Here is a 12,259-nt window from a genome sequence, read left to right as displayed (position 1 = left end):
TTTTATTTTATAAATTAGTCATGTTTTGGTATCACATGTTGATTCAGCCAGCCAGATGGTTCGCTCGGTCACATGCAGTCAGGCACCGGGTGCCGTGTTACGTCCAGGCCCAGGTTCGGGGCGTGACAAAGCTTGGTATCAGAGCCAGGTTGTTCAAGTGTCTTAGGGAGTCTATGAAGCCGTGTCTAGTGGGGTCTCTTTTATATGTGTGAGGGCCCCACACATATAAACAGTTGACCACCAAGACATTCAGGATTTGTTTCATTTCTTTCATACTCTAGATCGTGCAAGATAGAGTAATGCTTTTAGGAATTCTTCTAACTCGTGCGAATTACGTATTTCAGACATGGCTCCAAAAAGGAAGTACAACAAGAAAAATACGGCCACTACCCAGAAGGCAACCGTTGACGCAGCAACAGAAGGGGGCACTCAGGCCCAGGCAGCCGCCACAGCTAATGTCGCTGCTACGCCTTCCAATACTTCTGATGCAGATGTTAGAGGAGCTATTCAGCTGCTCACTCAAATTTTGGCAAATCAAGCCCAGCGACAGGAAACGACCCCTAGCTCAGGCGCTAGTAGTGGGTCAAACAGTTCTAGGACTCAGGAGTTTATGCGGATGAAGCCGCCAGTGTTCACAGGGTTAAAGAAGGAGGAAGACCCCCAGAATTTCATTGATGGACTCCAGAAAATATTTCGTGTGATGCATGCTACTGATACAGAGGCAGCAGAATTCGGGGCTTTCCAGCTGCAAGATGTGGCCCATATTTGGTATGAGACATGGGAACAGTCCCGAGGGGAGGATGCACCTTCTGCTACTTGGGACGAATTTGCAGACGCTTTTATTGAACACTTCATGCCAATTGAGGTTAGAGAAGCCAAGGCTATAGAGTTTGAGAATCTAAGGCAAAAGGACATGACTGTTCAGGACTATTACCTCAAGTTCGTGTCATTGTCCAGACATGCTCCTCACATGGTTCCTGATATGAGAGCCGTGGTTAGGAGATTTGTACTTGGGCTTAAACCCGAGTTGCACAGGGATGCCAACACAGTTGCTCAGAACGACAAGATGACTATTTCCAAGATACTGACATTTGTGCATGGTAACGAGACAAGAATGAAGGAAGAAGAAGCCCTACAAAAGCAAAAAGATAGGGAGTTCAGCAAGAGGGCTAAGTCTGCTGGTAATTTCAGTTATGGGGGATCTCAAGGTAATGGCAACCGTCAGTTTTTTTAAGAATAGGTCATCAAGACCTACTCCCTCAACAGCTAGTGCTCCATTTCAAAGGTCCAAGTTTAACCAGAAAGACCGGAACTCCGGAACGGCAAGCTCACATTCACAGGCCAGCGTGACCAACCGTGGTTTTCAACACCCTACATGCAACACTTGTGGTAAGAAACATTCAGGAGTATGTCGTTTGGGCATGGATGGTTGTTTTGGGTGTGGTCAGCTGGGTCATTTTCTGCGGGATTGTCCGTCCGCAAGACGGAATACCGGAGGTAACAATAATGTAGCTCAGTCCACAAATTCAGCAACTCCTCGAACTTTCCAAGCCCAGCAGGGGCGCGGAGCAGCAAAGCCCGGTAATACGAGTGGTGGTCAGAATCGTCTGTATGCACTGTCAGGTCGCCAGGATACAGAGGCTCGTGGAGATGTTGTCACAGGTATGCTAACAGTCTTCACCTTCGATGTATTCGCTCTTATGGACCCAGGATCCACTCTATCTTATGTAACCCCGTATATTGCTAAGAAATTTGGGATAGAGCCCGAAAAGTTGCAAGAACCTTTCGAAGTATCCACACCAGTTAGGGAATCAGTTATAGCTAGGCGTATTCATAGAGGTTGTCCAGTGTTAATCTACCATCGCAGCACCATAGCAGACTTAATAGAATTAGAGATGGTAGATTTCGACGTGATTATGGGTATGGATTGGTTAGAGTCCTGTTATGCCTCTGTGGGTTGTAGAACCAAAACTGTGACATTTGATTTTCCCGATGAACTTATAGAATGGAAAGGTAATTCAGTAGCACCTAGGGGTAGATTTATTTCCTACCTTAGAGCCAGAAAGATGATCTCCAAGGGGTGTATTTATCACTTAGTTCGAGTCAGGGATGCAGATGCCCAGACTCCAGCTCTTCAGTCAGTGCCAGTTGTCAGTGAATTTCCAGAAGTCATTCCAGATGACCTACCCGGAGTCCCTCCTGATAGGGAAATTGATTTTGGAATTGACCTACTTCCCGGCACTAAGCCGATATCTATTCCACCGTATAGGATGGCCCCAGCAGAGTTAAAGGAGTTAAAAGTTCAGTTGAAGGATCTTCTTGATAAGGGATTTATAAGGCCAAGTGTCTCACCTTGGGGCGCACCGGTCTTGTTTGTCCGAAAGAAGGATGGATCCTTGCGTGTGTGTATAGACTACCGCCAGTTGAACAAGGTCACCATTAAAAATAAGTATCCTCTTCCCAGAATAGATGACCTATTTGATCAACTTCAGGGTGCTCAGTGTTATTCCAAGATTGACCTCAGATCAGGCTACCATCAGTTAAAGGTTAAGGAAGTTGACATTCCGAAGACCGCTTTCAGAACCCGTTATGGTCATTTTGAATTTCTTGTCATGTCGTTTGGGTTGACGAATGCACCAGCAGCTTTCATGGATCTTATGAACAGAGTATTCAAGCCTTATCTTGATTTATTCGTCATTGTGTTTATTGATGACATATTGGTGTATTCCCATAGTGAGACAGATCATGCAGAGCATCTCAGAATAGTGTTGCAGACTCTCAAGGATCGTGAGCTTTATGCAAAATTCTCAAAGTGCGAGTTTTGGCTCAAGTCAGTGGCATTCCTAGGCCATGTAATTTCAGGTGAAGGTATTAAGGTGGACCTTCAGAAAATTGACGCTGTCAAGAACTGGCCCAGACCCACCTCAGCAACAGACATCCGAAGTTTCTTGGGTCTAGCAGGTTATTATAAGCGTTTTGTTGAGAGATTTTCCTCTATCTCAGCTCCGCTGACTAAGCTGACTCAGAAGAAAGTCAAATTCCAATGGTCAGAGGTATGTGAGCAGAGTTTCGAAGAGTTGAAGAAGAGATTGACTTCTGCTCCAGTTTTGACACTACCAGAGGGAACCGAGGGATTCGTTGTCTATTGCGATGCTTCGGGAGTTGGTCTCGGATGTGTTTTGATGCAGCATGGTAAGGTAGTTGCTTATGCGTCCAGACAGCTTAAGACTCATGAGAAGAATTATCCAACCCATGACTTAGAGTTAGCAGCTGTGATTTTTGCACTCAAGATATGGCGGCACTATTTATATGGAGTACATGTGGATATTTTCACCGATCATAAAAGCCTGCAATATATTTTCAAGCAAAGAGAGTTGAATCTTAGGCAGAGAAGATGGCTCGAATTGCTTAAGGATTATGATGTGGATATTCTTTATCATCCGGGGAAAGCGAATGTTGTAGCTGATGCTCTTAGTCGGCGTTCCATGGGAAGTTTAGCCCACGTGAACGTGGATAGGAGAGTTATGACAAAGGAAGTTCACCGTTTGGCCAATCTTGGAGTTCGACTTTTGGACTCGGAGAATGGTGGTGTGGTTGTTCAGAACATGGCTCTTTCCTCTTTAGTCATGGAAGTCAAGGAGAAACAGTTTAATGATCCCTACTTGTTGCAGCTAAAAGAGGGAATTCACAAGCATAAGACAACGACTTTCGAACAGGGGGGAGATGATGGTACCTTGAGGTACCGAGGTAGATTGTGTGTTCCAGATGTAGATGGGCTCAGGGAGCGAATCATGTCAGAAGCTCACAATTCCAGGTATTCCATCCACCCAGGTTCCACTAAGATGTACCATGATCTTAAAGAGATTTATTGGTGGAATGATATGAAGAAGAATGTAGCAGATTTTGTAGCTAAGTGCCCGAATTGTCAGCAAGTGAAAGCCGAACACCAGAGGCCTGGTGGCTTAGCTCAGAACATTGATATTCCTGTCTGGAAATGGGAAATGATCAATATGGACTTTGTATCAGGACTACCTCATTCCGCTAGGAGTCATGACTCTATTTGGGTGATCGTTGACCGGCTTACTAAGTCAGCGCACTTTTTGCCAGTCAAGACCACAGATTCAGCAGAAGATTATGCCAAGCTGTATGTTAATGAGATTGTCAGATTGCATGGGACACCAGTGTCCATTATTTCAGATCGTGGTGCTCAGTTTACAGCGAACTTCTGGAAATCCTTTCAGAAAGGATTGGGAACCAAGGTGAACCTCAGCACAGCTTTTCATCCACAAACAGATGGCCAGGCAGAGTGTACTATTCAGACTCTAGAGGACATGTTAAGAGCATGCGTTTTGGATTTCAAGGGTAATTGGGATGATCACTTGCCTCTTATCGAGTTTTCCTATAATAATAGTTATCATGCCAGCATTGGGATGGCACCATTTGAAGCTCTGTATGGGCGAAGGTGTAGATCACCAATTGGTTGGTTCGAACTAGGTGAAGCAGAGTTGTTAGGACCAGATTTGGTTCATCAGGCCATGGAGAAAGTCAAGTTGATACAGGAGCGTTTGAAAACGGCTCAGAGTCGCCAGAAGTCTTATACAGATGTGAGACGAAGGGATTTGGAATTTTCAGTCGATGATTGGGTGTTCCTTAAAGTCTCACCCATGAAGGGTGTCATGAGATTTGGAAAGAAGGGGAAGCTCAGTCCCAGATATATTGGACCTTACAGAATTCTACGAAAGGTTGGTCTAGTAGCTTATGAACTTGAGTTGCCACAAGATTTGGCTGCTGTTCACCCAGTGTTTCATGTATCCATGTTGAGGAAGTGTGTAGGAGACCCATCGTTGGTTATTCCTGCCAATACTATAACAGTTAAGGATGGCCTCACCTATGAGGAGATCCCTATAGCCATTCTTGATCGCCAGGTTCGTAAATTGAGAACTAAGGAAGTAGCCTCAGTGAAAGTCCTGTGGAGGAGTCAGAAAGTTGAGGAAGCTACATGGGAAGCCGAGGAGGATATGAAATTCAGATACCCGCACTTGTTTCAGCCCGCAGAAGAGATTTATGATGAAGCGCCAAGATTTTGAGGTATGTAAGCTTTCTTTTCATGTTTTTGGTCGTGTGTGGCCAATGTATAATGCTGTTGTGATGTAGCCCTGTGAGGCAATGATATTATGGGTTGTTGTGACAGGTTGGTAGTGCCTTATTACAGGGGAAACTCTGGCAAAATTTTTGTAGAATCCCGAATGGTTATCATTCGAGGACGAATGATCCCAAGGGGAGATATTGTAACACCTCGTAACTTCGGACTAAAGTTTGACTATAAGATGATAATATAATGGAACCAAGATGAGGATTATAGGAAGTTTTTTGAAAACCAATTAAGTCATAAGAAATGTCTTTGGGCAAAGAAAAGTTGGAAGCCACTCTACGGGGCGTGTTTTCAAACGAGTTTTTGGAAGGTCTTACTTCCAACGACCATAACCCCTCTATTAATTTTGAATTTGGGAAAACTTCCTTGTTACAAGTTGTAGCCCCTTGAAATAGCTTTCCAACGGTATATTACGGGCCTCAATCGGACATCTGTGCAAAACGTTATGCCCATTATACGACAGACTGTCCGAGCAGAAGAATTTTGACGGACCATTTGACGGTCCGTAGAATATTTGACGGTCCGTATAACATTTATACGGTCCGTCAAATGGTCACAGAGGGTCACATTTTGCTGGGCAGTTTTACGCTTCATTTTTACGGTCCGTATAAATTTTGACGGTCCGTAAAACAGTTATACGGTCCGTAAAATGGTCACAGAAGACCATGTTTTGCTGGGCAGTTTTACGGTTCATTTTGACGGTCCGTAAAACAATTATACGGTCCGTCAAATTGACTCAAGCCAGCGTAAAATGGTCACAGAAACTCAATTTTTGCTGGGTAGTTTTACGGACCATTTTGACGGTCCGTCAAACAGTTTGACGGTCCGTAAAAATGGGCGTAGAATTGCCCGATGGGTCAGATTTTAAGATATTAATAAGAGACCCAAAATCATTTTTTCATTCCCATTTCTCTTACACAACTCAAGGGTTCTCTAGAGCCATCCAAACGCTTCATATGCAAGAATCCAAGTGAAACTAAAGATCCACTTCATTAATTCACAAAACTAAGTGTGAGAAACACATCAAATCCATTCAAGTCAAGAAATTCCATAGAAGGTGGAACTAGGGTTTTGTTCAAGTGAAGCTTTTCAACTCAAGGATTATTCCTACAATAACTAAGGTAAGTTTTATGATGTTTCATGATGATTAAAGTGTTGATAAGTTCTTGGGAGAATAGTAAATGGGTTTGATAAAGAAAATTATATGAACTATGCTAGGGTTTTTGGATTGTTGACTTGGGATTGTTGTATTCATATGGGTGATGAAGAATGATGTTAATTACATCTAATTAAGATTGTAGAATCACCTAGAAGTCATAGAATGGGGATTGGGTGAAGAAAACACCATTAATGAAGGTTGTAGAGCTTCATGCCCACTAAGTGTTTGATAAAATGCTTAGATGACCAAAGCATGAATATTATTGCTAATATAGAATCTCTTTAACTTGTATTGATATAGATCAAAGTTGAGAGGGTTGACGAACATTGTATTACGCTCAAAGGCTGGAATTAAGGTATGTGAGGCTAACTATCTACGTTAGGGAATATTCATGATTCTCCCTATGCCTCATTCTTCATGCTTGTCAGAAATTTGACTCAGAACATAGTTTAGCCTAGTTTCATGATATGATATAGAACTGTTATCTTCTAGGGTTGCAGTTACAGAATTCGTTCATGGTTGTCACTTTGAACATCATGAACTCAGCACTTAATCTTTATAGACTTATGCATTATTATCACATGAGTCTCAGTCAGTGTATAACCAGTTATTTGCAAGAGTCCCATAATCAGAAGCAGTTATCATGCTATCAGCTATAGCCAGAATCAATTTTGTAAATTGTTAATGTTGAACACCTGTATCTGTACTTTTGGGCCCTAGGCCACAGTTTATGCATACGTATTGCTTGGGCCAGAGGCCACAGTTTTTGTGCACATTATTTGGGCCCTAGGCCACAGTTATATTTACAGTTTTACAGGTGATTCTTCATCCATAACAGGGAGTACTTCAGCTTCTTGCTTTCCTGTTTAGTTCAGTTTCAGTTTTCAGTTTCAGTTCCAGTATTTTTATTGCTTCAGTTGCTTTATATACCAGTACAATTCAAATGTACTGATGTCCCTTTTTATTGCTTGGGGGCCTGCATCTCGCGATGCAGGTAACGATACACAGGTTGACGACCCAGCTAATTAGGAGTGCAAGTATCAGCTACTGGTGAGCCCCACATTCCTTCGGGGCGTTGTCAGCTTCCCAGTTATTTCAGTTTATAGACAGCTCTATCATTCAGTACTCTTAGAGGCTTCATAGACACAGTTCAGACAGTCAGATATTTATTATGATAGCCTTGTTGGCAGTTGTTAAATCGTTTTGGTTTAGCCATGTAGGCTACTGTCAGATATATTTCAGATTGTCTAAGTATTTCCGCATTATGATATTTCAGTGAGACTTTTAGTTAATCAGCATGTGTTAGTTTTATTTTATAAATTAGTCATGTTTTGGTATCACATGTTGATTCAGCCAGCCAGATGGTTCGCTCGGTCACATGCAGTCAGGCACCGGGTGCCGTGTTACGTCCAGGCCCAGGTTCGGGGCGTGACAATAATCTTGCTAAATACGATAACGGTAGTAAGTATGTTTTATTCTTTTTATGTGGGTTGTTATCAGGGGCAGAGGGAGGAAGGGCCAAGGTGGTATGAACCCCAGGGGCAGCTCAATGATGTTGATGGCCTAAAGCAAAAATATATGAAAAAGGTCCTAAACTTATTTCGTAAAATTCATATAATTTATAATGAGATACAAAAGAAGCCCCAAATTTTTTATCTAATTGTAAGGCACGCACATCACAATTTTGAACTTTACCGTAGGCAAAAGCATGGTAATTAAGTGTAGCAAGGTAGAAAAAACATGTCTATTATCCATCGAGTTTCTAACTTTGCGTCACTTGCTTTTAGTAATTTCTCAATTAAAAAAGATGACAAATGTACTTGATTTCTGATGCATGGATCAAACATGACAAAATTAAGTAGCTAATTTAGAAAAATCGAAAATAAAATCATTAAAAAGTGAAAGAGAAATGAATGTACATAGAGAAAGAAAAATTAGAATCAACAAGGAATATTAATATACTTTTAATTTAAAATTATTTAGTACTTACTTTTGATGCTAATTCAAATTGCGTTGTCGTGTCAAAAGAAGTATAGCTATAATGATTCGGTATACTCATGAATTTTTTTTACTGTTATTTACTCACTCATCTGTACAACATCAATCAAACTAAAATAAAAGTTTACATTTTTTAATTATTAATATTAAAATAATATTAATACATAAATTATGTATTACATATAATAATATAATACCTAATATTTATAGTAATTTTGGGGCCCTAAATATTTGGGGGCCTAAGGCAAAGGCTTCATTTGCCTTACCCTTAGGCCAGCCCTGATGAACCCCCTTAAGAAGAAAATGTTTATACATAGTTAATATTATTTTTTATGTATATATAGTAGATATTAAACCCTTTTTAACTTTTTCACGTGTTTACTTTTTCATATTTTAAACTCGCTTAGTAAAAGTTCTGATTCTACTACTGATTCTTATGGTACTGGTGCAATTGTGTTAGATTTGGAATTACAGCATATAACTTACAACTTTTAGTATAATATCTCCAATAGTGCGTTTCTTTTGCTAAAAGTTCAAGGGGTTGTTTAATTAATTCATACTAGTCTCTAATAGATGCATGTTGCATGTATTTAGCATAGATTTTTAGCAAATTAAGCATGGTTAATTAATTAATTCATATTTTCACTTCATTAAATCAATTAACCAAGATATATTAAACTAATTCGATATATGCATCTGATACTTGTAAGTGGAGTCCGGAGCCTAAAGGGCATAAAAATACACGATATAAACCAAAAGGGGGCTGCCTTTTAGTTACATACCAAAACGGGTATAACGTGGAGGAGTCCACGTTATACCCCAATTTTTTTTTTTTTGCATTGTCAGAAAATCACCTCCACGTTATACCCCAAATTTATTTTTTGCATTGTTAGAAAATCACAGCAAAAATAAAAAATAAAAGATTAAAAGGTATAACGTGGACTGATCCACGTTATACAAAATTATTTGTATAATGTGGATCAGTCCACATTATACCATTAATATATATTTTTCTCCCCAACGTTTTACAAAATAGTTTGTAAGACGTTGCCTCTATTTAAATCATATTCGGGTGTGTTTTTAATAAAAAAAAATATTGATTTTATTAATTTTTAAAGCATATAGTTAATTTTAGTGATTAACTGAAATAAATATTTTAACACATGCAATAATTAAATATGTGTTATATATGCGAACATCCATATAGCATACTGACATGCAGCAATACAATGCAGCTGAAGGGGTCTTTGAGATTCTGATATTTGCACACGAAGGTAAGGGCAGAAATATCCATAAAGTCTCTGCCGAAGGGAAAAAGTGTTCGTGTGGGAAGTAGAGAAACTGCCATATGCCATGTTCACATGCAATTAAATTTTGTGATATCCGCGGAATTCAACCAAAGACCTATGTTAGCAAGTACTACAGTTGCAGGCTTTACAAGCAAGCGTACAGTGGAAAAATTTCACCGTTGGGTGATGAGGCACATTGGCCACCTTCTCCCTTCAGTTTAATTGCAAACACTGAATACGAGCGAACTTCAGGAGCGCGGACTACAACTAGAAGGAGGAATGAAATGGATATAGCTCCTGTTCGCATGGCTAGAAAGTGTAGTACGTGCAAGCAAACAGGTCATAACAAGAATCGCTGCCCCGACAGAAATCAGTAGTTGTTGTTGCTTGTTGGTTTTTATGTTTTTTCTTAAGTTGTACAATCGTTGTTTCCTTATGTAATCTTCTAAGAATATATAACATGTCTCGTGCTGTTTAATAGTTAGTATGTAATTTAACATTTACTACTCAGTTAATGTGTGACGTTTATTTAACTTATATTTTATTTTTTATTTATGTTCGCATATATAACACATATTTAATTATTGCATGTGTTAAAATATTTATTTCAGTTAATCACTGAAATTAACTATATGCTTTAAAAATTAAAAAAAAATCAATAAATTGTTTTTATTAAAAACATAGCCGAATATGATTTAAATAGAGGCAACGTCTTACAAACTATTTTGTAAAACGTTGGGGAGAAAAATATATATTAATGGTATAACGTGGACTGATCCACGTTATACAAATAATTTTGTATGACGTGGATCAGTCCACGTTATACCTTTTAATTTTTTTTTAATTTTTAATGTGATTTTTAGATAATGCAAAAAAATAAAAAAAAATTGGGGTATAATGTGGACTCCTCCACGTTATACCCATTTTGGTATGTAACTAAAAGGTAGCCCCCTTTTGGTGTATACCGTGTATTTTTATGCCCTTTAGGCTCCGGACTCCTTGTATGTGTACGTTTTAAGTGCATTAGCTAAGCTCCACAAAAAAAGAGGGGCAAACAAGAAGAGTATCAACCGATCATAATCATATCACAATTCACAAACAAGAAGTAAAGAAAACTGAAGATCACTAATATAATTACTTGAATTACAAGAAAAAATTTAAATACTATAAATTAAAATTAAGCGTGTCAAAATTATCTCATTTAAATATGACTTCCCAAACACAGATAGGTTTGGGTGGTGCGCCCATTTTGACCCGTCCAATTGAGTTCATTTTAAAATTAGACTGATATGTCGTCCAAATTGACTCATGAAAAACTTTATCAAAATGTTTTTAAAAAGATATTTTTTTAAAAATTTGATATGTTATATATAAAAATAATTAAATATTATACAGTCAAACTGCTCTATAATGATAGTGTTTGTCCGGAAATTTCATCGTTGTTGTAGTGAGGGTTTTTATGTATGTATACTGGCATTTGATGTTTAGACCTCATTTAGATGTTATAAATAAAAGTATGCAAGCAATTATTTTTTTGTAGTTCGAAGATTAAATTACTTGTAAATTTTAAAATCTCAACTGATTTTCATATCTCATTAATTAAAAGTTAAAAATACTAATAATTTACTAATAAATCCATAGCTAATTGTACCATACCGATAAAGAATTAAAATATAAGGAACATATGCATTTTAAGTTAATTGAGAATTTAAATATTTCAAGTTAGACGTAGGAATTCTACAATTGTAGGTTTTTTGTAAATTCCAATCTCTTAGTCACAATATAATGTTTAAATTGACAAAGAAATTTTTTCAAACTTTGGGCAAAAGGGAATTAAATAGCTTTCCCTTGAATGTTAAGAGCTTAATAGTTGACTCTTTTATGTCACCCCTAGGTTGATACTCTTCGTAATATATTTCTTACAAAATCTTAGAGTATTACACAATATTTGAGTATGTTGTTATAGAAAGGTAATTTTACAAAGAGTGTATCGTTATAATGAATGTCACTGTTGTTATAGGTAGAATATTGCTATAGAGAAGTAGAATATAACAAGAAAAATCAGTTTCGGAGAAAATCAGGCAGTTATAATGAAATGATATTAAAACGAATGACAAGTATAGAGAGGTTTGATTGTAATAAGCACTTAAACAAATTATTTAAAAAATGAAAAAAGAAATTGAAACTTGGTATTACACACTACCTTAATAAATTTAGGAAACAGATGTTTTGGAATATATATATATATATATATATATATATATATATATATATATATATATATATATATATATATATATTACATTCTTCCTCTACTTGTTCTCGCAAAGTTTATAGTTACACACTTCATTATTAGCCAAAAATTTCGGTTTTTACTTTTAGTAATACTTTGTTCAAGCAAGATGGCTTGTTGCAAGAAGAAAAAGGAAATGTGGGAAAATGAATTGCTCGAAGACCTCAAAAAAGCGAACAAGTCTTTGCACTCACATGGCCGGAGAGAAAAAGAAATTTTGTTGCTGATTGGCGAGGAAGAATTTGATGAACAAACGAAGAAGAAAAAAGAGACGCGGAAAAAGCAATTGGGTGAAGAGATGAAAGAAGCCAAGTTGAAGTTATATTCACAACAAAGGAAGAAGAAACAAGAGATATGGAAAAAGGAAT

At 38.0% G+C, this 12,259-nt stretch overlaps 1 protein-coding gene across 1 annotated transcript; it reads left to right on the top strand.

Moving 5' to 3' along the window:
- The first annotated feature begins 346 nt into the window (after positions 1 to 346).
- Positions 347 to 1,234, top strand: LOC132639726 (uncharacterized). The gene has a single exon (XM_060356155.1). The coding sequence runs from the start codon at positions 347 to 349 to the stop codon at positions 1,232 to 1,234; it is 888 nt and encodes a 295-aa protein (XP_060212138.1).
- The last annotated feature ends 11,025 nt before the right edge of the window (positions 1,235 to 12,259 follow it).

The sequence above is a fragment of the Lycium barbarum genome, chromosome 5 (assembly GCF_019175385.1).
Source record: "Lycium barbarum isolate Lr01 chromosome 5, ASM1917538v2, whole genome shotgun sequence".
NCBI classification, from domain to species: domain Eukaryota; kingdom Viridiplantae; phylum Streptophyta; class Magnoliopsida; order Solanales; family Solanaceae; genus Lycium; species Lycium barbarum.
This window is presented reverse-complemented; position numbering and strand designations above follow the sequence as displayed.